General features: G+C 37.0%; 1 protein-coding gene across 3 annotated transcripts in view; it reads left to right on the plus strand.

Annotated features, from left to right (window-relative positions):
• INTS6 (integrator complex subunit 6) overlaps nt 1-26,246 on the plus strand; it is a 43,578-nt gene extending 17,332 nt beyond the window's left edge. The window contains exons 4-18 of one of the 3 annotated variants that reach the window (XM_082779615.1): nt 1,951-2,040; nt 10,541-10,724; nt 11,671-11,796; nt 12,640-12,794; nt 15,509-15,661; nt 15,793-15,925; nt 16,394-16,488; nt 16,774-16,884; nt 18,474-18,689; nt 18,798-18,924; nt 20,156-20,298; nt 20,725-20,959; nt 21,699-22,070; nt 22,532-22,625; nt 25,694-26,246. In XM_082779615.1, the coding sequence (XP_082635741.1) occupies nt 1,951-2,040; nt 10,541-10,724; nt 11,671-11,796; nt 12,640-12,794; nt 15,509-15,661; nt 15,793-15,925; nt 16,394-16,488; nt 16,774-16,884; nt 18,474-18,689; nt 18,798-18,924; nt 20,156-20,298; nt 20,725-20,959; nt 21,699-22,070; nt 22,532-22,625; nt 25,694-25,787 (2,328 nt within the window). In that variant the 3' untranslated portion in view covers nt 25,788-26,246. The remainder of the gene's footprint in view (nt 1-1,950; nt 2,041-10,540; nt 10,725-11,670; nt 11,797-12,639; nt 12,795-15,508; nt 15,662-15,792; nt 15,926-16,393; nt 16,489-16,773; nt 16,885-18,473; nt 18,690-18,797; nt 18,925-20,155; nt 20,299-20,724; nt 20,960-21,698; nt 22,071-22,531; nt 22,626-25,693) is intronic. The other 2 variants (XM_082779616.1, XM_082779617.1) reach the window with 2 other exon arrangements.

Raw genomic sequence — 26,246 nt, forward strand, 5'->3', positions numbered from 1 at the left:
CCATTCTAGATGGTATCTTGGTTATCTATTTTACAAGTAAAATACTTGTGAAATTATGAAAGAGTAAGGCCAAAGTCATTATTTAGATAATCTTCCTCCTAGATAATCTTCCCTCCAAAAAAAAGACTTTTTTTTTTTTTTTGGACTGTAGAAAGGGAAGAAGGGGGTTGAATTTTGCTTTCCATCCTTATCATTTTATAGTTCTGAGTCCAAAGCATTTAAACTTAAGGCTTAAATCTTAGATGGGAAGAATTGAGAGAGGTGATAATTGGGTTACACAAAAGCATTTAAGACAATGAGCAAATATAGATAATAAGGTTAGACTAAATTTTTAATAATTAGATTTCAAATTGAAGCAGAGCATTCACCTGGAAGAACACTGCCTATTATGTTCTAAATCTAAAATATTGTATTTTTATTCTCCTTCACACACTTTTTGTAGTGCTAGGATGAGTGTATTTTATATTCCATATTCATGAGAAAAATATTTTCCTCTAGCAGAAACTCTTGTTTTAAATATTACTCCAGTGCAACATAATTAGCTTCCAGCTGATATTTTGCAGTTGGGGTGAAGTACTAGTTGGCAGAATAACGTACTGTAACTGTTCTTCAGAATTAAATAAGGCTAAATATTCTTAAATTATTTTAATTAAAACTGTATTTGGAGAATCCTTAAATTCTTGTAATTGTTTAAATAGGATTATGAACTAGCTTACCTTTTGTGGAAGAAGTGGATCTTCACTGGTTGATTTCCGATTTTGCCTAGTTTTTGTAGTGGTGGTGTGCTGTTTTAGAAGAAGAACAGAGCAAATAACTTTTTCTTTTGCTGTCCTAAACTAAATTTTGTCTGTGGTAAAGACATTGACACTTAAAAATGGGCAACCCTCTCCAAATGGAGTTCAAATTCAGTAGTGATATTTGTTTTAAACACTAGGTAGTAGGTAAATGATCCTATGTAATTAACTTTTAAAAATGTTTTTACAGAGTTTTTTATTAAAAACTTAATTCAATGTCAATTATTTTAGAGTAAATTACTAACATTCATGAGAGTTTGTGTTTGTAAATGAAACTTGGCTGTGGGTCTAGTGGCATCTATTGTTTTCTGAAGAAGAAAAATGAGGCTTCAAGATTGGCAATAGAGAGTAGGACCTGTTAAACAAAAGCCTGTGGTGGCCTTTGTCCTGTTCTGTCTTTAACCCCAGCTAGGATATAACATACTAACTTGATTTGGAGCTGAAGTGTCAATGGATTAATTTGGGATCCTGTTATTCGGGGGGAATGAAGGCTGTTAGCTTACTCACAGTAGCACAAAGGAAGCGTCAATAGCAAACCAAGACTCTTCTTTTGTTACAACTGAACTTGCTTAATGTCTTAGCTTGTGTATGTTCATATCTTAAATAATTATAGGAAGTTTTTTCTGAAGTATTCTTGTGGGTTGAATGGTTATGGTTGAACCCCTTTGGTAAAAATGTAACTGGTTATATTAATTTCAAAATTTTCCTTAATATGTTAACATCAGTTGTTAACCCTAGAATCGTGATCACAAGGTGCTGTGAAAATGATCTAGTTCGTTACACTAATTAAATTGAGAATAAAATCAACTCTGGAATGGGGAGCAGGATGTATCTTTGGTTTGAAGAGCAAGTTGCTCCTCTGAATAGCAGCAAGGTTATCTGAATACTCAAGTAAGCATTATTCTTGAAGTCACATGTTAAACATTTTTGCTGTATTTTTGTATGGTTTTTTGAATAGCGATATATTAAGTGTCCAGCTTTCCATGACCAAGTTCCAAAAGACTCAAACACGTAGCACTATTCTGTAGTACATGAGCACATTCCTCAGGCCCTATTGTTTTGTCAGTGGGTATCAGTGACTGTGTAATGACTGAACAGAAGCTTACAAATTTGTTAGAGCATTTTAAATGAAATTACTTTTTTTTTTTCCCCTTAGGGAAGAAACCCATTCTTTCTGGAGCCAGCAATAATTATAACAGTTACTGATGGAAGTAAATTAACTACTACCAGTGGAATACAGGAAGAGGTAAGAACAGACCTCTGTTTGTAGTGATATGTATTAAACATAGTCAAATGCTGTTTTATAACATGATCATAGATGACTCCTCAGAAGTATGTTCATTAACAGCTTAAACTCGCATGTTTTCTCCTTTTACTTGGGGTAATTTTATGCAAGAGTACTGCAAAAATTGAAATAGCTCTCATTACGTGACAGAAGCATGTAGTACAACTGTCAATCTGTTTAGACTCATTAGTTGACTATTTCTAGCGTGTGAGTTCATTGCATTTCAAATGTTAGTGGAAGAAATTCATTTCTGTAAAGCATGCATGTCTTTAACTGATAGAGATGTAAATTCTTTATATATAGATAGATCCAAGTTAATGTAGTGATTTCCCAGAGGAAGTGGCTGCTAGGGAGTATGTGCAGTACATACATCTTTCACAAAGGGGTCTTAAAGTGATTGAACTTGGATCAGTTAGTGCCCTTATCTAAAAATAAAAGCTGAAGAAATGTATTTCAAATGAAATCTGTAGTGCAGTTTAAAGCACCAGGTTTTAATATACTGGAGTATCTGATCAGACATCTAGCAAACTCAGAGCTATAGCTAATGCAGAGGCACTGAACTATTTTTAATTTACTGACTGCATTTAATTCTTTCCTTAAAAAGATGTAAGAGGTCAATAGGGATAGGCTTCATCTGGCATCCTCAGTGCCCATTCTGTGCAGTAGGAAAAACAAAAACTTAAGCTTATTCCCTTTTCAGGAAAAGGTTAATATCCAAAGGTCCATCCTGAAACTTAAGGAAAAGATTCAGACTTTTCCATGTGGTACGCCACGTTTGTGCATGCAGGTTAACTTGCCAGATATCAGTGTTCATTAGCTACTTGAACTTTTACTCTGTTATATGGCATTCTTAGAGCACTTACAGAAGTTGTATGTTTAGAAAGTGATATTTGAGTGCTTTTGTAACATATTTGACTTAGAGGAATAAAATTAAGAGACTTGAAAATTCTGTATGGACTGCAAAGAGTCACAGCTGGTAACTGACAGGGAATGCCTGGATTTAAGGTATCAAGTAGGTTACCATTATAAAACCTTACTTTAATAGTATTTTTAACCATGCAAGCTATTTCCGACAAAAATCAGTAATTGAGTGTGGTCCAAACCACTGAGAAGAGTAGCAACTTGATATCAACCCTGATGCTCAGTGAGCAAGTGTTAACTAAAGAGTAGACACAGAGAGCTCTCAACAACATGTAGTACTGCTAACAGCAGAGTACTGTGTTTTTTTTTTTTTTTTAAGAGCGAATTGGGTAATTGCTCAGCTATGTAAGTCCTTCCTTGAGGATAAGGAGTTTCTCTGCTATCAGGTGACTTGTAAAATCTGGCCCTGACATCCTGGGGTGAGGGAATGTGATCAGTGGGTGAAGCAATTGTCAGCTGGGTAGAGGTTGAGAGCTGTTTCTGTACAGTCCCTAGAAGAGAAGCCTAAGGGTGGTGTGTGTGTGAGGGGGGAATCCCACCTCTGCCTGCAGCTGCTTAATGATGGAGGGAGCCTGACTTTTCTTGGAGGAGTGCAGGGCTGGGATGGAACTTGGGAAAACCCTTCTGGATATTAATGGAAATTTTAATTACGTAGCTGATTAAATACTGACATCTGAAATCTCCATCATTGGAGATGCTCAAAACTTGGTTGGACAAAACCCCTGAGCAAATGGAAGGCTCTGGACTCTGTAAACTTTGACAGGCCCCTTCTAATGTACTAAATTCATTACACACTGTTTCCTTTCATCTTCATTTATCTTAAATGATTTAGGTAAGAAAGATCTCTTGGCTCTTTCTTACAACAAGAGCCTGGATTTTTTTGTAGCCAGCAAGTTACTTGGGTTTGTATTCCTTCAAATGTGAGTACAACTGCTTCACCTTTAGACTTCACAAGAAGACTTCTTACTGTCAGGCAGCCATTTGGTCACAGATTCACATCTTTAAATGGTTCTGTGTCGTGGTGAGGAAATGGGTTTTCTCATGGCTACTTTCTAAATTTAAACTTAGCTCTTGAACAGTACTGACTGGAGCAGTGTGGATCATAGTGGTGTTCACAGTGGCATGAACATGACATTTAGCCAAAAATGGTACAGGATTTTATTATGATTAGAGATGCAGAATCTGTTCCACTAATGATTTTGTTGGTAAATGAACACATTAGACACGTTGCCTTCTGGAGGAACTGAAAGTGACCACTTCTTCCTGAAAGGTGCAATGCAAGTTTTTGACTGCTTTTTTTTGTATTTCCATATGTTTAGAGGGTGTATATTTAGTGCTCAGCACTGGATGTGACTTTTTTTTTTGCTGCTGCTGTACCAGTGTGAACTGTCCTAACACTATCAAAGAGTAGGCTAACATCCAGCAGTGCTTCTGTCTTTCATGGATGATTTTTGCTTTTGTCAACGTGTTTCCTACTGATCAGAATTTTTCCTATCTAGCTTGAATGTCCTATTACCATTGCCTCTCATGTTGGACATGCAGAAATGAAACAATTACAGTAACATCACCCAAGAGATACTGAGATCTGTTGTTGCTCTTCTCTTCAATAACATAGGTTTTTGATCTCTTTGAAATGCTTCTCCTGTTCTTTGGGTTTGACTTTGGAGAGGCTTTTCAGTGTTGGAAGTGATCATATCCCCCTGAGTGGCGATGACAAGAGTGCTTTTACTTCCCATGTAAAGTTCTTATGGACTAAGGCAGTATATTTATAGTTCTCTTAAGTCTTCTGTGCAAGAGAACTGACAAAACTTTGCTTTTGGAAAGCCTTGAAACCAGTATGGAAGCTGGAGATAAGTTTTTTCAGAACTTTGTCATTCAGATGGACATTTGCATTCTTGCCAACGAAATTGGCTTTCTTACTGTGGGAACATTGTCATTTGCCCTGGTGTGAAGCAGTCAAGTTCAATGCTGTTTTTGAGCTCTGGCTGAATTTTTCAGATGTCCTGTCTTTTTGTGGAGTTTAATGTTTTTTGCAGATAAGGATTCTACCTATTCAGCACTACCTTGTCTCAGGCTGAAGACAAAAATTGTGCAGTCTGTACAATTACCACCAGCACCACTTAATAGGACTTTCAGTCTTGTCCTTTCTGGCACTGGCTTCTAATGAACCAGCATGGAGTGCCAGCATCAGTTCCACGTTCAGCATGGTGTGTTGAGTAGATGTGTCCTTGGATTCACTTGTCATAGTAGTAACTTGAGGAAAGATGGGGTCATACCGTTAATTAATACCATCATTAGTTATTGGTCTGATGCTATAAATTCCTCTTGGAATTGGCTTTTGCTTCTGTCATGGTCCTCCAAATCTGGTGTTGGCTTTTCCTTAACTTTTCTTTAGAAAATTTTCAAGCAACTGAAAGGATTTCTCTTTGCGATATGAGATGCAGTAACTTCATGGCTAGTTAATGAGATGTCACACTTCTCCAGTTTTGCATCTCTTGGGCCATCTCCTTATGTCTTCTACATGTGCTCCGTTTTATTAAAAGCATTAAACTCCTGTTTGCAAGTCTGGGTTATTGGCCCATTGATAACTGAGCCATTGATCACATGAGGGATGTTCTTTTGCTTCTGTTTGTTGCCATTCTTCTGATCTTTGTGTTACAGGAGACTCTTATGGAAGGTATCAGTGATTTTGAACCCCTTATCCATGAACCATCAGCATTGTCCCATTGATTCTTTCCAGGATTTATCTCACATCCTAGCTGTAACAAAACTAAAAAGTGGCAAGATCCTCCTTATTTTCAACAGTAATCAAGAACTGGAAATACTCCACATCTTTTTAATAATAGCTCTTCCAGCTCAAGTCTTGATTTCTAATCAAATAGTGTAATAAGTATGTGGCAGATCCCATTCACTGTGTTCCCATCCTTCCTCATCCATGTTGTTCCTGTTAGCAGTTTCCAGGATCACAGTATTTGGCACTGAGTCCTGGAGCTCCTGACTTGTGAATGCTGTGCAACTACCAGCTTAGTTATCAGGATGGCAAAGTCAATCGTGTCATTAACATGGTTTGTCTGTTGGCTTGGTGTCTCTGTGACCTGAAACTATTTCCTCTGGAAGAACGATTTGTGGTTTTGTCTGTTTTGTAACTGCAAATGATTGCATAGAAAACAATAAGAGCACTCATTTCCTAAAGATCTGAAGTAGAGAGTCGGTGAAGGGATCACTTTCTCAGCTGGGCTTGAATCATGTTGTCTGTCCTTAGTCCTTGTGTCCTCTAAAGATGCTGCATTTGCTTGGAAAGTTGTATGTGCCTTGTGAGACTCTTCAGAAAGTCTACTTGCAGATACATATCTAGGAAAAACAGAAATAAAAGACAGAGGTTGGCTGTTGATACACTTATTTTGAAGTACTTACTCATGTAGCGACCTTTTATCAGTTTCAGTATGATGCGGCTGCCTGTAGTTACCTGTGTGCTAAAGCTTAAGCAGCACTAGTGCTGTTCCTTGTAACATGAGGCTCTGTTCAGTCATTGCCAAGAGTGCTTTGCACTCTTTTCACCAGCTACAATGTCACTGCACAGTTCTCTAATGGTGATTTACTTTTTATTTAACCTAGAGGTCCTCTATTTTTTGAGGATTTCAGGCTGTGCTGCACGACTGTGTAGAGATGAGTGCTCAGACAAAAGATCAGCTCACCAATAATAAATTTGCTCAAACAAAAGATCTGCTCACCAATACTAAATCTTCTTGATCATATTGTCATGTTAGAGGTTGACCCCTAACCTCTTCCACTAGATTCCTGTACATTTCAGTAAATTTGAAGACGGAAGAGGGCCATAAGGCACATGCTGCTGTCTTGTAGCATTATGGCAATTGGGAATGGTAGGTCTTGTGCATGCTCTTACAAATAAGTTTTGTCTCAAAACAAATCTGTTCTCTAGCATTGAATTGTGAGGGCTCTCATGTGACTTTACATATATAACATCTTGAAGACCACTGCTGGTAAATGACTTCCTTTTCACTTGTTCATTCTATCTTAAGCTCAACAACCAATGTGAAAGACAAGGCAGAGGAAAAGATGTGAAATTTGTGGGGAAATAAAAATAAAAGGCTAGTTGTATGTTTCTAGGCTCATCTTATTTTCTGTTAGGTATGTGGTTGTTACAGTAATACAGTGCCAGTTTTCAAACAAAAAACAGTGTGGAAAGATCGAGTTACTATCAGGTGGAGATTGAGGCCTGGTTTTGAATCTATAACTTCTCTTTAACATCCTATCAAGAAAAATTCACTCACTATAACCAGATGAGCCAAAGAAAGGTTTTGTAGTTTGAGATGAACTGAACTCAGAATAGCACTGGGGGCAGGGTCTGATGGGATCCTTATAATGTGTGTGCTGCTGGAGAGGTACAGTGCTGCAACACAGGTATGTTTTGTAGATGAAATGTGCTTTGCAGAGCCTCTAAGTATTGCCTGTTGGCTCACTCCTAAATAGCTCCAGATGATGACAGCATGGTGCTTGCAATTGGATCGTCTTACAGTCAGGATCGAGACTGGTTGTTTATGAACTATGTGGCTGTTCTTTTTACCAAGTGTAGTGGGTTTACGTGGCAAGGTTTTGGTAGCAGGGAGCCATAGGGGTGGTTTCTGTGAGAAAGATCTAGAAGCTGCCCCATGTTTGGGAAGGGCCCCATTGTTTTCCAGATCCGAGCCAATAAGCGATGTTGTTTTGCGCCTCTGTGAGAGCATATTTAAGACAGGGAAAAAACGCTGCGCCACACAGCAGCCGGGAGAGTCAAGGGAGTGAGAGAACAGCCTTGCACCAAGGTCAGTGTAGAAGGAGGGGGAGAGGTGCTCCAGGCGCCGGAGCAGAAGTCCCCTGCGGCCTGTGGTGAGGACCATGGTGAAGCAGGATGTCCCCCTGCAGCCCATGGAGTACCACGGTGGAGCAGGGTTCCACGCTGCAGCCCGTGGAGGAGACCACGGTGGAGCAGGTGGCCCTGCACTGACAGAGGCTGCCGCCTGTGGAAGACCCCTGCTGGAGCAGATTCCGGGCCGGACCTGTAGCCCGTGGAGAGGAGCCCACGCAGGAGCAGGTGATCTGGCAGGAGCTGCTGCCCGTAGGGGAGCCAGGTTGGAGCAGTTTTCTCCTGAGGGATGGACCCCGTGGTACGGACCCATATCTGGAGCAGTTCTGAAAGAGCTGCTGCCTGTGGGAAGCCCACGCTGGATCAGTTCATCAAGGACTGCATCCCGTGGGTGGGACCCCACAGCACAGGGGACGAGAGTGACCGAGAAGGAGCGGCAGAGAAGAAGCGCTGTAGACTGACCATAACCCCCATTCCCCGTTCCCCTGCGCCGCTCGGGGGGAGGAGGTGGAAGAGGGTGGATGGGGGGGGAAGGTGCTTTTGTTTTTTTTTTTCCTTTGTTTTCTCACTTCTCTCGCTTGTTAGTTGTAGGCAATAAATCTTACTATCTCCTTATGCCGAGTCTGTTTTGCCCGTTACAATAATTATTGCGTGATTTTCTCGTCCTTATCTCAATCCTTGAGCCCTTTTCACATATTTTCTCCCCATTCCTCTTTGAGGAGGGGGAGTGAGAGAGCGGCTGTGGTGGAGCTCGGCTGCCCACTCGAGCGGAACCACGACACCAAGTTACCTTTGCCAGACAGGCATTGGAGGCTGCTTGTTCAAAAAGTGGAGAGACATGCATATCAATTAGTAATAAACCATGTACATAGACAAGTGCCTTTGGAAAAACTTTGTGAAACATTTGGTGAAAATGTTGCTCTTCTCATGTGCTGTCTGCTTGCATCAGCAAAAACGCATTCAGGAGGGAGCATCAGGTGTACCAAGAAGTCCAAAATGTTCTGAATGTTGCTCACATGTTATGAGTGACTGTCATATTTGATCCTGGGTCTGAGACTGCATAAACTAATTATTTTTCAAGCACAAAGACATGTATTTTTCCCAATATGATATGCTTGCAGTTACGTAAATAGGAATAGCTGAGGCTTCACCTCCTTTAAAAACAAATTGTCGCAAACTTGTTAACCAGCCACTACGAACTGAAAAGTGTGTTTTTGTGAACTTGCATCAAGTTTTGCATCAATAATGGTTTCCTTTGCTGGCACAGATAAGATTTAGATTTGAAATTTTTGAATGCTGTGTGAGAAAGTTTCATCCTAGAAGCCATTTTTGAGTTTCTGCTGTTGTGCCTAACCTCTGAATTTAGCCAAGTAATAGAACTGTTGCTACCATTTGTGTCATTACTTGGGGACTTTGTCCTGTCTTTATGGCTGCAGTACTCCAGATTTAAAAACAAGGGTTTTACTTGTACTGACAATGGTATCATCTGCCAGGGGTTTATCATTTTTTTTTCCTGAAACTTGTAGTTACTTGTTATAAGCCCAGTATATCTACATGTGTACAGGGTTTCTAGAGTTCAGTGTTTTGATAAACTTTGTTCACACAGATCAGTGGGGAAAAATCTGTATGCAAAAGCAGAGACTACAATCTTCTAAACGTTTGGTTCCTGAGAAGCTAAAGCACTGATTTTATTTAAGTAGTTATAATTCTACAGGTAGCCCTAGGAATTTTAATGTTCTGTTGGTCTCTGTGGCTGTTGGTGGCTAATAAATAATGCCCTGACCGTTCCTCTATCTTTAGTGCGCTACGTTTAAAGCCAGAAGCTTTTGAATATTTGCTATTTCTTCTGGGAATTAAAGGAAAGTGAAATACCCCCGTGTGTTTTATGTCCCTGCATGGCATCTGTAATATTTTAAACTAAAATTTATGTAGCTCTTCCTAGAAAGAGGCAACACAATGGCACATGGCAGGCAATTCTTGTATAGATAGCTGTAGCTGTTATTGATTAAGTAAAAGTGAGAACACATTTTACATTTCAGTGTCGATTTTAATGTTTGTTTTTTTTGTTTGTTTAGAGAACAGAGGCATGAGTTTAATTCTGGGATATGCCCAACTTACCTAAAATCTGTGCTTTCTTATGCTGTAATGTAACCACTGCATTAGTTTGCTTGTTGGAGCTGTGTTATTTGAAGCAGATGATCATGGCAGCTGGATCTCTTTGAGCAACTGTACCTGAGATAGATTTCTTCTGCAGGAGTCTTAAATTAAAATTACCTTTTCATTTGGTTGTGCCTTTTTTATCTCCAAGAATCCAAGAAAAGACTGAGCTGAGAATGGGCCTATTTTGCAGAACATTATTTAAACAAGAGACTGCTGCAGTAAAGCAGTTGTTACTGCTGAAATTCTAAGGAAAATATCCTGTAGGTTCTGAAGCTTATATTAGTATAAAAGGTGTTTGTTCATATTTTGTTTGTAGTTCTCAAGTTTAGGCATTGTGTTGCCCTGAAATATGTTTGAAGTGTTGATTAAATAACAATGTCTCCACTTCTAATGTATGGTAGCTGAAGAAAAATGACAAATCTGTGAAAGGTTACAGGTGTGTTTAAATAAAGTGAATTGCCATAACTATGTAGGTTTTTTTAAGCAATGTATTCACAGATTTAAATTCCTTTTCAGCTCCACTTACCTCTCAATTCCCCTCTTCCTGGAAGTGAGTTGACTAAGGAACCCTTTCGATGGGATCAGAGGTTGTTCGCTTTAGTTCTTCGTTTGCCTGGTATCACATCACCAGAATCAGAGCAGATGACAGGGGTACCAGTGGATGATTCTGCAATCACACCGATGTGTGAAGTCACAGGAGGTAGGTGTCTTGGCTTCCTTTGATAAAACAGTGCTTTTGGAAATGAATTGAACTTAGCTTTATTAATCAGGTATGTGTGGTGGCATAACTATTAAAAACTCAGTTATAATAAATCTCATGATGTTTACTGCATTAAAGCTATAGATAATTTAATGTAACCTGTTTTGGAAAAGCATGAATTTATTTTCTTTATGAGTTTATTACCAGAGAACTTATTTTTTTCCCAGTGCATTTCCATTGATATTAGAAATCGTAACAATTGAGTCCGTTTTAGAGTATGCCAGAAATTTAGCATAACCGTACTATAAGTAAGCCAGAAGCGAGGGAAATGCTTTGTTTTCAGAGAATGCAATGCAGAATTTCTGCACTGCATAATGCAGAATTCTGCAAAATTGATACTTCTCTCACCATCATAACTTGTATTCTTAATCTCCGAAATGATACTCAAGATCAAACTCAGGCATTAGTTCTATAATTCCTTTGTAAAAGGCTTTGATTGCATAACATACTAAAAGCGTAATGATTCTTCCTTGCATTGGAGGGGTTGTGGTTGAAAATAAGCAAATTGATTTTAAAAAGCATTCCAAAAGGATCTGATTCAACTACTTTCTGACTAATGCAGGTTATCCCAACTGGCGTGTTGAGATCTGTGGACAGTTGAGTGTTGTCTGTCACAAGGGGGAGCCCATTTTCCATGAATCCAACCAAGAATTTGAGATAATGTCATTATGGGGCTAAAACCCAAACGTTTCAGATGAGATGCATGTAACACTGCCACTGCTTTGTTAGGCTGCCTTGGTGCTTAAAGAGGATGTTTTGTAGATGCTTTAGATCAGTAATCCATACAGGTGTCATTGGATGTGGCAAGGCAACAGTTTTTGAATGATTTAACTGAAAATAAGGGCAGCAACACTGAGCAACCTTAACCTTGGCTGTTTCATTTTAGGTCGATCATACTGTGTATGCTCTCCAAGAATGCTGAATCAGTGTCTCGAATCATTGGTGCAAAAAGTGCAAAGTGGAGTGGTAATAAATTTTGAAAAAGCTGGACCAGATCCCTCACCAATTGATGGTACTTGAAATTTTTATACTGTTAGCAAACAGCAGTGATAACTGTCAATATAGTTTAGTGAAGTTAATGTTAAGAGCTGTCAAAACAAAAGGAAAACTAGCAATTTAAAAGACATCGCTACAAAAAGGTTCTACCATGTTTGTAATTCCTTTCAAAATACTGGCAATATAGCTATTAGACACTATAAAACCTCTACATTTGGTAGTGTTACTGAGGTAGTCTTAAATGCAGTTATTCTCTTCAAGTATATAAAAATGAGTTCATGGGTTTTAAGCAGTAGTTTGCTACCACCTAGAAATGCAAATAGCTTGATGTTGAAAATACTGTGTTTTTATGCTTATCTCTTCGCTTAACATAGTAAAGTGCACACTAAGATTTAAAATAGCAATTATGATTTTGTATCCTTAACTTTTCATTCTAAATGAAAACCTAGGACCCTTTTAGGATGTTTCTGGGAGAAACATGTTTTTGTGAGACTTTGTAATCCTGCTTTGCAGTAAGAAGTTAGCTCAGCTGTCTCAGCTGTGTGCGTTAAATACTGTCTATAAGCATGGAGATTTGAAGGTTATCTGGGAATAACAATGGGAGAAAGACATTATTATGAAGGACTTGAGATATTTGGTTCTCAATTCTGATAGTGTAGACATCTGGTGCTTATTTGGTTTCTCATCGTTTCTATCTTTTTGCAGAAATGCTTGTTAACAGTTATCACATTCGTAGAAATAATATTAACTAAAGTAAAAGCTTCCCTGGGATTGTAGTTCTTGAACTCTTCACAGAAGTTGCTTAATGCTTTTTGAGCTTTAACACTATCTTGACTTATAAAGCCTTTTTCTTTTGTAGATGGACAGGTGGAAATAGCTAGGCCCTTTGGACCCCAACCTTGGCACAGCTGTCACAAACTTATTTATGTCAGACCAAACCCTAAAACTGGGGTTCCTATAGGTCATTGGCCTGTTCCTGAATCCTTCTGGCCAGATCAAAATTCTCCAACGCTGGTAAGTACTGAAGTTAGATGAAGTAAAAGGTGTGTGCATGCGCAAATATTCCAAGAGTTCCTATTTAATTACTTTTAAAAAAAGTCTTGAGAGATATACTCCATTGGGGGCACCATAAAAGCTGTGTGAACTAAGACAATGTCACTGTGAGCAGTTTTTTGTTCACAAGTAATCTGAGATAACATGGTGTTCAGTTTGAAGTATAAAGAAACTGGTTGTATATCACGTAGCTTTTCTGTTTGAACTCTTAACATATAAAACCAGAAATAAGGTGGCATTTTGATAATGGACTACAAAATTTTATTACCTGACAGTGTTAACAGAACATAGTATGATCTTCCAAGTTCTGAATTGTTGTGATAGTTCTATATGCACAGCATCAATTGAATGCAACTTCATCTACTGTTGTTTGGTAGGACTATACTTTTAACTAATTCCAAGTAGAGAAACTTGGTTTTTCCTAAAATACTGCCTGTAGAATTATTGTCATTGCTCTTTTTTCATGAGAGTATGCTGATGCCTTCTGTTGGATATGAAAGCTAATCTCTAGTATAAAGTATTTTTGTATTTTCTGCTTATCTTTGAAAATCATTAAAGTGGAATTGTTCCCTGCCTATCATGATTTTTCACTTATTTGATCTGAAAGTAGTTTGACTAGCAAATTCATTGAGCTTTTCTTGAGCTGTATATCCCTCGAAAAAATGAGTCCTTTGAAATACAGGTTGTTCCAGAGTGATACAAGTGTAAAAGTCATGTTTACATATATACATAAGTCATGTTTATAGACTTGGGTATTGCTGGCATCTATAGCCACATTCAGTGAAAGATACAGATGCTGTTCTTAACTACAAATCAAACTATTGTGTGAATAAAAGTAAATCTCCTATAGTCATTTAAAAAGCAAAAAGCCATTGTCCGTTGGGTATTGAAAAGCTGCTTTGTAGGAGAACTACCCTGTGTATTCCTTGTAGTTACCAATGGTGTATCTGCATCATTTCACTGTGTAGAGTCTTTAGAATTTGTCTGCTGCTGTTGGTCTTGAGATTACTAAAACAGATCTTACCAAGTGAAGAGTTACAGCTCTAAATCCACTGAAAAGTTGATGTTAAAAAATTGCAAATTGTAACTCACCTAAACTGTGAAAGATAAGAAAGTATTTGCCTCACTTGTAGCAAGTATAGTTCTCATAACTGCACAACCACTGAATTACTGCACATGCAGATAAATTTCTGTTAATGTCAATTGGAATTTCACAAACTTCATTACGTAATGTGGGGGAGTTACATTTGCTGATAGTTCCAAGACTTGTATTTTTGTCTTTACGGAAAATATAGTGTTAAAACTTAGCCAAGAGTTACAACATTGACTTAACAATTTGTGGTTATTTTTCTTTTTGTCCCCTGCTCCACAGTGGAGTTATCAAAAACAGTCCTACCTTAACAACTGTTCCATATAATGTAGACAGTACTATCAAGGCTTTCTTAAATGTGTGTGAAAGTCTGCTAATAATTCTATTGGTACACCATTTAAATGGCTGCTCCCACTGCTGGGGTTAAAAAAAAATTAAAAAAAAAATCTGCTGTCCAGACAAAACTTGTTGGACTTCTGAAGTCTTAGCATTCAACTTCTCTTGCAGCCTTCTTATTCCTAGTATAACTGCTTCATGGCTTGGTCAGAAACTCCACCACAACTATTTATTGGAGGCATCTTCTTTGAAGAGAATTGCAGTTCCTTCAGTTGGTTGGGCCTCCTGTTTTGTGTGCACTTGGACAGTACACCTTCCTCAGAGTGGAGACACTCAAGGCAAGAGCAGCTCTGTGGGCAGATAATGTTGTGTGGCTTATCCTAAAAGGAAGAGGCTAGAGCTTGTAGGTTTGTAGAAAAATTACTTTCAAGGTGAGGTGGTAGGAAGGTTCAAGAAACCCCATTTCCCTAGCTCATCTTATGTATTAGTTGCTTTCTTGTAATGAGACTAAGTGGAAGGAGGCTTCCCAATTGGGCTTAAAGGAGGTTAAAGGTAAGTATTAAAAGCTTAAGTTTCTCTTCTGAAAACCCTTCAAGAGTAGGCATATAGTTCCAATTTTCCTAATTTAAAACAGGCTCTTTTGCTTTAAGCAAAAGAAACTTCAAATATTATCAGTTTATACTTAAACTATATTTTCATCAATCACAGCCTCTTCCCTGTGATTGATAAATTTAAATTGAACTGGAATAAGTTTTCACTGTTGCAGTTGAAATGCGAGTTCTTGTAAAACTTGTTTTCATATTATATAAATTGTTCTCAATCAGGTTTAAAATTTTGAATGTAAATTTTTTCTAGGAAATGTAATGTTAAAGGAAGTCAGCAAATGAGAAATTGCAATGCTCGCTTCTACAGTGAATAAAAGCGGGCATGCCCCAGGGTAACATTGAAGATTATTTTTGTCCACACAAGGATTTATTTCCATTTGTAAAGTTTGTGTATATGCAGTAAATATTACTGTTTTTGACTTCCTAAAATGACTATGTATTTAGAAAATTAACTTCCATCAGTTTTTAAGACAGTGCTGATGCCATAAATTGAGCTTTTAGGGCTTATTAACAATAAGTATGAATACTGTATTGAATAGGCTCCTTAAATGCCTGTTTTCAAAGAATCTGTATTACCTTAGTTATAGAAAGATTAAATTTTAGTTGTTGTGCAGACTCATTAACAGCAGAATGTTTATATTTAGCCACCCCGCACATCTCATCCTGTGGTGAAATTCTCCTGCACTGACTGTGAACCAATGGTCATTGACAAACTGCCTTTTGATAAATACGAGTTAGAGCCTTCACCACTGACCCAGTTTATCCTGGAAAGGAAATCTCCTCAGACCTGCTGGCAGGCAAGTAGAATATACGCTTAAATGAATTTATCTATAGAAAGATGTTTTTCATAAACTTTTTCTAGAATCAAAATACGATGCAAAATTTAAACACAATATTTTGGATTTACATATAATGTGCTTTATTGCAGGTATATGTGAGCAATAGTGCAAAATACAGTGAACTTGGTCATCCTTTTGGTTACTTGAAAGCTAGTACAGCGCTGAATTGTGTGAATTTATTTGTGATGCCTTACAATTATCCAGTCCTCCTTCCACTGCTAGGTAAATACCAATTCATGAAATCCTTTAGTAGAGAACTGAAAAATTGATCTGATCCAAACAGATGACTCCAAATGACAGTATTAGTCACATACCTGTAGAAATCTAGAATGTTGAACGATGTATTATATTGTTAACTCATTTCACTAGTAAATAGTTCAGTGATACTGAATTGCATCCAGAGTATAAGAAGAATGTAATCGTCATTCTTTCAGATATGTTGTAGTCTTCTTCCTTTTACTGTTTCAGTAGCTATTTTCCACAGTCTGTGTCGTCATCAGTTCAATTTGATAAAATAATTTGTCAAGTTCCATCTTTTGGCTGCAATTTTAATCTCTTGTTCATATTTAATTGCATATATGTTAAAACAGTGTATTCAAGAGTTGAGGAATTAACTTTCTCTTGAGCGTTTCTCCTGTTAGAAAAACATGTATAGACATTTCATTTTGTCTCTATTTCTATAACCATCAGATGACTTGTTTAAAGTGCACAAGGCAAAGCCAACGTTAAAATGGCTGCAGTCATTTGAAAGCTATTTGAAGACAATGCCTCCTTATTATCTTGGGGTAAGATGACTTACTGTGTTTGTGTTTCTATTTTATTATGCAACTATAGTTATCTTTCCGCTTATGGGTGTTTTCTTCCTATTTCAAGTAGAATGTATATTCATTTGAGAGAATGGCTAATTTTTTACGCACAGTGATGCTTATAAGCAAAACCCTGCCATGAAAAGCTTTTATTTTCTGTCTTTAAGGACTTCAGGTTCTATATGAAATGGATATAGTTAGTTGAAATATGTATATAACTTCTGTAAAGTTAAATATGACTCTACAATATATTCCATGTTTCAGCCTTTGAAGAAAGCTGTGAGAATGATGGGAGCACCAAACCTTATAGCTGACAATGTGGAATATGGACTTAGTTACAGTGTCATTTCATATCTCAAAAAGTTGAGTCAGCAGGTAATGTTGAAGCAAAAGAGCAGTAAAAACTTGTAATATCAGGATAATCTTAAAATATTCAAGTTCAATGGCTTTGAAGGAAAAAAGCAGAAAGATCAAGTTAATGTGTTCCCTAAGCAACTAGCAAAATATTTTGGTTTTGTAAATTGAAGGAAAGCATTTAAACAGACTTTTATAGACTGGACTATAAAGATAGGTATGGAGGTACAAATTATTTTTTATATTTAAGGAACATTTTTACATGTATAGTTAGTATTATACTTTTGTCCAAAAGAAAACATGTTGTCTTACCTTAGGTTGTAAAGCTGTTCTAGCATTTTTCTGAAAATAGGGTTTTATATTAGGTGCATCTGAATCAGTGTCCTGTGAAATGGGAAGCGTTCAGTAAATATAAAGTAAACTGACAGAATTCAGAATATCAAATAGGACAGACAGAAGTGGCAAGTGACCTTTTGAAAATTATAAAGCTGTTGACTATACAGAATAGTGCTGGTGGTCCCCTGCACCAGCTAAAGCATTTCAGTCTTGCTACCTCCACTTTTAATTTGTTGAAATGTGCACGTTAAGCTTTCTTGTTCAAGAATAAAAGAATGCAATAGGCTTGAAACTGTAAGAAATAGTAGTGCAAGTACTTCTAATCCAGCTAACAAGTATTTATGGAAACACTTTCTTAAAACATTGATATGAAGTGTTATTTGAAGGAGGATGCAAGCTTCTTGAAGTCTAGAGTAAAGTCTAGAGTATATTTTAGGAAATCATGGTCACATTGCTTAGTATTTTTGCTAAGTGGGCTAATCTCTCAACTTAGCCTTTTTACATTTCTAAAGTTCAGTGATGTACACTGCAAATTGCTCTTAAAGCTTTTCTAACTTCTGAAAAAATTCTGCCAGTAGAGACAGAAGTATTCTTAAATACATATTCGGATTTTAAGTAATCTATACATTTGTGAAAATGAAAAAGCATTGGCAGATGTATTACCAAATTACTTCTAGTTCTTTGTTCAGTTGTATTCTGCCGAAGAGTTGGCATTTATGAACATGTTTAATTTTGGTACAAATCTAATGTCATATTGGGGGTCAGGTCTGTCTAGTCAAACAGGATTGGGCATTATGTATTTCATTTCTTACTTGACTATGACTATCTGTATTGAGCGTTTAGGAAGTTGATACCATTGTATGACAGATCACAACTATAGTTGTGGGAGAATTGGTCTTTTGAGAGTTAGTGTTCAGCTCTTATAGCAGAGAGAAGTTTGAGTGCAGATAGATTTGCTGAGAGTTGCTAGCCAAATTATGGCTTTCTGTGAAAATAAAAGCATTGCATGCATATTGGTGCTTAGATACCATCATGGGCAGCAGAGGAGAAATATGCAGAAGAACTAGGCACAAACTGTTCACTATATTTGAAATTGTAGTAAACATTAAGTGGTTTTGTATTAAGCACTCCTTAAGCACTCATCCTGGTTATGGTCGTCATAGTGTATTAGCACATTGTTGAATCTTCTAGGTAGGAATTTAAAATGAATAAGTCTGACTAATCCTTTTAAGAGCATATTGTCAATTTTATTTATTTATTTATTTCAAATTAAGGCCAAAATAGAGTCCGATAGAGTCATTGGCTCTGTAGGCAAAAAGGTAGCGCAAGAGACTGGAATTAAGGTCAGAAGCAGATCACACAACCTGTCTATGGCACATAGGAACGATTTTCAACATCTGCTACAGGGGATTACTGGGGAAATTCCTCATAGACCTCTAGACCTCAATATGAAGGAGTATGCTGGGTTCCAAATAGCTTTGCTGAATAAGGTAAGCACCACTGTGTGTAATGTTGTTATTTTCAATATACTACCATTGAAATGCTAGATATTGTTTCATACATTGTATTAATTGAAACTTTATTTGCTGAAACCGCAGGATTTGAAACCTCAGACTTTTAGAAATGCTTATGACATACCTAGAAGAAATCTTTTGGATCAGTTAACACGAATGAGATCTAATTTACTGAAGAGTACTCGGAAGCTCCTCAAAGGACAAGATGAAGGTTAGATAACTTTTTTTTTGCCTACCTGTGATATGGCTTGTACTAAAAAATGAAAACTGTAAAAAAAAAAAAAAAAAAAATCAGTTCTTAAAAACTTAGTAGGTGTCTGTTGCCATAATCTCCTTTTTTTCCTTAAATAACTTAATGGAAGAAAAATAGTTAAGGATAGAGAAGGTAAATTCACTGGTCTGTCCTTTAGTCTATCCAGAGGAGACCTGGTCATTTGCTTAGGATTCTTAGTTCTTTTTTCCCCAACCTTCATGATAAATCCAAACAAACTCAGGACAGTTCTGAACATTATGATCTTTCTCCATACAATAAGAGTGCATTGTGAACAGTGGAAAGGCAAGCCGGCTTACTGGGTGCTACCAGTGTGATTCTTTTGCCCTTTAGGCCAACAGTGAATAGTTCAGTAGTACAACTTATTCCTTACCCACCTTGTTCCTTACTCTAGTCATACTTACTTCTTACTCCTTTCTCTTTCTGCCGTGTCTTCAGGTGCTACTTTATGGTATCTAACATAGATGATGAAAAAAGTGGAGAAAATGGGAAGGGCAGTGCAAGTGAAAGTGTATGTTATGTTTTCATACATAACTAATATTGTTTGAAAAGCAAAGTTGCTGTTTGGGGTTAAACCACATCAAAAATGTTATTTTTTCTGCTGTTTCTGGTAGCATATATTCTACTTGACTAAAGGCTTGGCAGCTTTAAATCCATCAGAATTGTTCATGTCCTATGGATTTTAAAATCTTATCAATTCCAGTGGTCAAAAATCAGTGCTTCTTCAAGGTTAAGCTAGTTTCAACAATTAAATTTTGATTAGCTAAATTCAGGTAGTTGTATTTCAAATCTATATGCTTGGCATTACTACTTTGCATTAATGTAGTTTTTCTTTGTAGTAATGTTTTAGATAAAATTTATTGCAATTGCTTTTTCACCCATCTACCTCGTTGAAAAGCTATGGGACACTGGAAAGCTAAAATCCATGCATGACAACTATTTCTATTTCCATGTCATGATGGAACTCAAGACACACACTGATTCGTTTAAGCAAGCTTTCTACACTCAAAACTTGATGCTGTAAATACCAGTTAGGTGAGAATAATGGTGAGTTTTGCACATCTATTTTGTTAATTTGATAAAAGACTGAAAATTGGAGTTAAGTGGATATAGGCTAAATTCTTGTAAAGTGGGCAGTATTGTATATTAATAAATGTTTCTGTTGAAACAGATCAAGTTCACAGTGTACCTATAGCACAAATGGGAAACTACCAGGAGTATCTAAAACAGATACCCTCTCCGCTCCGAGAACTTGATCCTGATCAACCACGAAGGCTCCATACATTTGGCAATCCATTCAAATTGGACAAAAAGGTGACTTTTCTATAATGCTGCTCTTAAATTGTGTTGTTCTGTTTGTCTGCTGATTGGGCCATTCAAAGAACGTGCATAGGAAAAGTGCTTCCAAGTATATGGAAAGGCACTATCCATAAAGTTCCTCAAATGTTTTTCCGTCAGCATTACTCTCCCTCTCATCCAAATCTGTATTGGACTTCACTAAATCATGAATATAATTGAAATATTTTCCCTTACATATTTACTTTTTCATTCTGCAATTATGAAAAGTTTGACAGCCCTCTTACCTTTTTCCTCCTGTTATTTTGGTTGACACTTAAGTCAATACATGATGGCATGTTGTACATTGCCATATACATGGTAAACATCGGTATAACATCAAAGCTTTCACTGTTTTATATTATGTGTTTCTGGTTTAAAGTTTATTCTACCCATTCAATACAGGGAATGATGATAGATGAAGCAGACGAATTTGTATCAGGACCTCAGAATAAACATAAAAGACCCGGAGAACCAAATATGCAAGGGATTCCAAAAAGACGTCGGTGTATGTCACCCCTGCTCAGAGGTCGACCACAAACTCCTCCAGTTGTGAATAACCACATTGGAGGAAAGGGGCCACCGATACCAACCACACAAGCACAGCCTGACCTTGTTAAACCCATTCCTATTCACAAAAGTAAGTGAATCTTTGTTTTTAGAGAGTTCAGTTTTTATTTATGCAGAAAAAGCTTGTTTATGTGAGAGTACCATTGGCTGATTTCCCAAATACGGCAATTTTTGAAAATGAAGTGTTTAAGTGTGCACCAGGGACTAATTACAAAGAGTTAATGTAGCCCTTCAAACAGAAGTCTCTCTCATAGGAACTTTCCAGTATAAACAGTGAATTTCCTGAATTAAATGAGGAGACAGTGTAAACAGTAGAATGTTCTTCCTTTTCCTGGGAATTCGGATGCTTTGAAAGTAGCACTGCATGAAGTCACTTTGAATTTCACTGCAATGGGGGTGAATTCAATTCCTTTAGTGTGGAGTTGAGGTGCTGTGCAACAGTCCTGCTCACTATTCAGCACTACAGTAAATTTGTCAGTTCACTTTTAATGGGAAAAGAGAAACATGTCAAAAGTACATTTTACATTTTTCTTTTTGATAGTACATGTAGTGATTTCCTTTCTCATGTGAAGAATATACTTGTGATCTAAGCCATTAATTACCAGGGGATAAACTGATGTGCTTACTGGTATAACCCACAAACATTTTTGTATGTCTGGCATGTATGGTAGACTATAGCATATATGGTAGACTATACAAGCTGGAGCATAGCTTTCCAAGAATTTAATCAATATTCAATATGCTCACTGACCTCTATCAGATCATAAAGAGTGCAAAATTTGCAAGTGTAATCTGTTTTTTTTTTTTAGTGTCAGAAACTAATAATGAGATTGCAATGGATGATGTGGTGGAGAATCATGTTATAGACCCACTTTCATCGGATGTTTTCCCAAATACCATGGATTCAGAGTTCTCAATGTCCTCTTCTCCATTCAATTCATTGGATCGACCAGCAGCTCATACAGAGGATGTAGGCCACGAACATTTAGGGAATAACTTGAACGTTGATGGATTTTTGGAGAATCATGAGGAATTGGATAGTAAAGAACAAAGTACTGAGGAAAACTTGCCAATGTCTTCACCCAGTAAAGGGAAAAAAGCAGTGCACTGCAGGAGTTCCACAGAGATTAACATAGAGCTAAGAGCACAAATTATGAAAGAAATCCGAAAACCAGGAAGGAGTAAGTATACCAAATATCTTAATCAGATGATTGACCTGAGAGCTAGACAAAGAATTAATATTAGATCACTATTTAGAAAAATACTAAATCACAAGACAAATTTAAAGATTTGTTTTTAAAACATTGATTAAAAACTGCGTGGATGAGTGATTAAGGATGAGTGATTAAAACATTGCTGTATCTTTCTATATCAGTGTTTATGGAAGTCATGGTTTTTATGTTCTTGGTATTAAGATTAGCACGTTAGATGCTCCAGTAATATCCTGAACTCCCAGTATCCTGCATTTGCTAATGTTAATATTGATAAAGCAGTATGTTGTTATGAGACTGGTTGTTAGGTGATATATAAAAGGTTATGAAAGCTGAACAAAATACGTTGCGTTTTGCTCACATGAAGGGAAATGTTGCAACAGGTATCTGCCTGGTATCTCTTAAACTGTTTTTGCTCTTATTTTTTCAAGAGTATGAAAGAATCTTCTTTTTACTGAAACATGTACAAGGAAGCTTACAAACCCGTCTGATATTTTTGCAAAATGTTATTAAAGAAGCTTCAAGGTAGGTAACTGAATTGTATTAATCCTGTAAAATGACACCATTGTGTACTGCTATTCATAGCTGCTTGACAACCATGCAATTGTTTGAAACTTCCCACACAGAGCTTTGCATTGCAAGTAATCTCCTAGAGGGGGGGGAAAAACACAAATAGGTAAGCTTCCTGATGTGTTTTTTTTGCTCAAGCTCACCTTTTTGCCTCACATCACATCTTCAGTTTTAGCTTAGCTTTAACTGCTAAGGTGCACAATGGTAATTAAAAAAATCAGTCAACTTCCAGAGCTCAGGTATGGGTGTACTGCTAATTTGAAGAACTGGAGGTACTGCATTTTACTGAGAACTAAGCTTTCAGAAACAGTTTAAATTCATTATTCTGCTTCAACTCAAAATCCTGTTCTAAAAATAGTTTTTGAGATTCAGGTTTGCTCCGTAAACATGTTTGCTCTTCAGATTTATTTCCTTCTGAAATAAGTCCTATTTCCACAGCGGCAGACAGAGGTAGGGTTTGCTGGGGTTTTAAAATGTTGTTAATCCAGTGACACTTGTTCTTACATCATCTTCAGACTATTTGCCTAGCCTACTACGTGACTACTCAGAAAGGAAAAGAGAAACGTAATGCTGACTGAAACCAGGACTGTTAGATTTAAAAGAAATTCCAACATCTTTTCAACTGTAAATATAACTTTAAGGTTTACTTCGGTGAATAGTTGATTTTGGTTTTTTGTTGAAGTCAGCTTTTTTCCTATGGCATTATTGATCAAAATTCATTATGAAATAAAAGTGATTTTAGCATAAAACCATGCTGCGAGGTAAAGGTATGCTGACCATAGGATGTGGTTTATATGGCTCCTCTAGCCTTCTACTGCCAGCATAGTTGGTCAGATAGGTCGTGCTCTCCCTGTAGCAACAATTGTTATTATCATGCTTTTGCTTGATCTGTCTTTATCACCTGTCAAAGTTGTTCCTTAGCCTGTAGATTGTACATACTTCCTCACTATCTCAGCAAATCCATATAATATTATTGCTCCTGTAATCTTTGGCAGTCATTAGTGGGTTTGGAGTATTTGTGCCCCTGAATGTGGCTCTTGAGATCTGTAATTCTTACTTCTGTTGCACTGCTTCTGTATTCTAGTTAACTTGAGCTGACTTTTTCCCTACAAGGCTTGGCAGTAGTTGAATGTTGCTGTTAGATGCATCAGAACTAAATCCTATCTGTCAACATAGCCAACAGTTTTTTTGTATATGCTGATGGAAAAAGTTGGCTAGAGAGGTCTTGAATATTTCTGGAGTTGGCATAGCAAGCCATTTATGGCCCTACCAGAAAGAAGTTTTTCACTTTCTGCTAAATAAAAACATAGAATCGTAAAACAGCCTAGGTTCAAAAGGACCTTGAAAAATAGTTCCAACCTTTTGTGAGAAAAGGGAGCCTAGATAAGACTATCTAGCACCTTGCCCAATAGTCTAGCACAAGCTGACAGGAAAACATGAATGAAAATTCTTCAAATTGACAATTCTCAGTATCAGAAATTCAATTCCCTTTTATTTATTCTACAAACTGAGAGCTTTGAACTGTTAATTACATAACAAAGCATAAAGTGTGTACCTAGGCAAAATGCTAAGAAATACCAACTTGTAATAAAAGCACTAGAAAGAATTAATACAAACAGTTTTGAAATAATAACCTTAGTGCTCAATAACTACAATTACCCTAGGAAGTTTTACTAGGAATACTGATTTTCTTAGCAGGTTGGACAGTTAAATAAGTAAGAGTCAATGTTTAATTGTATTAATCAGTGTCATTTGATATGATGAAAAGTTCTTTTGCCTTGAAAACTTGTTCCTGTGGTGTTCAGCATTTGGATAAGAAGCTTGTGAGATGTACTGTGGGACTTGACATAGTTACTACTGTTGGCACAGGGTTTTGATGTATTGTGATAGCAGTTAATATATTTTTCCTACCTTCCATTAGGCTTTAATTTTCTAAGAAATGTATCCTGCTTCAAATGTACTTAATGGTATTCTGTAAAGTAACATTACTCACAGAATATAAGCATGCTGAATTTTCACTAAGATGTATTATAGTAAAACACCTCGTTATTAGCTTAAATCATTTGGCTTCTATTAGAGCAAATGAAAAGGAGTAGATACTTATTTTCTGGGCTGGTACTTTTCAAGAAGCAGGGATCAGGTATGAAAAGAGTGGTGAAGAATGGAGGGGAATCAGTACTTGGTGTGGGATTTATTTGGAGTTACTGGGACTTATAAGTGAGCCATGAACATGGACTGGGGGGCCTGACTGGGATCATAGTCTTATAAGACCATAGGACTGAACTCTTGAGTACAGTTCGGAAAAGTGCTGAGTTGAGAAAGTGTGTGATCTTTGCATTGCTGCTTGTCACAGAGTATGTGTACAGCTGCCAAAGTGTCAGTCAGAATTACTTCTCAGATGCAGAAACGTTGCAGGGGTTAGGGTTCTCTGGAAACAGCGATGGACAGTAATGCTGCAGTGGGTTCAAGCCCAAAATGGTCTGCTGTCCATATTTCTGTAGTCAATAAGGAATAGAAGTGCAGAGATTCCAGGTGTGGAGTAAATCTGTATTCTCTTTAGTTTCTTAAACTTCATTTGTATTTTCTTGATACCTGCTCTGCAGTGTATAATGGCTATTTCTCCACCAGTACCAAAATCACTTGGCTTTTGTGAAGGTGTGCAAATAATCCCTAAAAGCTGTTGCTAGCTTTAGGATTGTAGTTTTGGGATATATTTTATTTCTGTACTTAAGAAGTTTACTGATGGAAATAGTGACCACTTCAGAATTTCTCCTGGCTTTCCGAAGGCTGAGTGATGTTCAACAACATGCTAGAATAGACTCGAGTAACCCTAGTTTTATATTCTCTCACTAAATTGAAAGCAAGTTAGTAGCTTAACAGAACTTGAGGAGACAGCAATATATGTAATGTCATCATGCACTGTACCTAAAATAATTACTTAAGATTCCAGGGTCCAGTAAAAGTTTGGGAACAATGTTTTGTTTACTACCATGTGTATTCATTATGCTTTGTTTTAAATGCAGGTTTAAAAAACGAATGTTGATAGAACAGCTAGAGAGTTTCCTGGAAGAAATCCATCGCAGATCCAATCAGGTCAACCATATCAACAGCAGCTAAGGAACTGCACCCAAGAGAAAGCCACAGCAGGGCACTGCTGTCCTTACTTGCATTCATTTTTGACATGCACTCTTATCTCAAGTTCTGTATCGGAAAGAATGAGAAGCTGCTCTATAAAATGATGAGAAAAGTATCCATCATCTTTTTTCTTCATTTCTGTTATTTTTGTAATGTGAAAAATATCACGAAAACATTTTTATTTAAATGGAGAACTCCTTGCTTGTCATGGACTTAAGTGTCACTTTCCCTCAGGTTCTATTTTCTTAATCCAACCTTCAAAATTATCACCTCTTAAGGTTGAACTTTGCCAAAAAGTTGCTTTGTAATTTTCAGAAAAAAAAAGCACATACATAAAACAAGGTAATGTTTTGTATATACAGTTATTTTGGATATATTATTGTAAGTTGTATAAATGTATTTTGAAAAATATTTAAGAAAAGCACTTTTGTTATTCCATCA

This window comes from Aythya marila (assembly GCF_965140915.1).
Source record: "Aythya marila genome assembly, chromosome: 1".
In the NCBI taxonomy this organism is placed as follows: Eukaryota; Metazoa; Chordata; class Aves; order Anseriformes; family Anatidae; genus Aythya; species Aythya marila.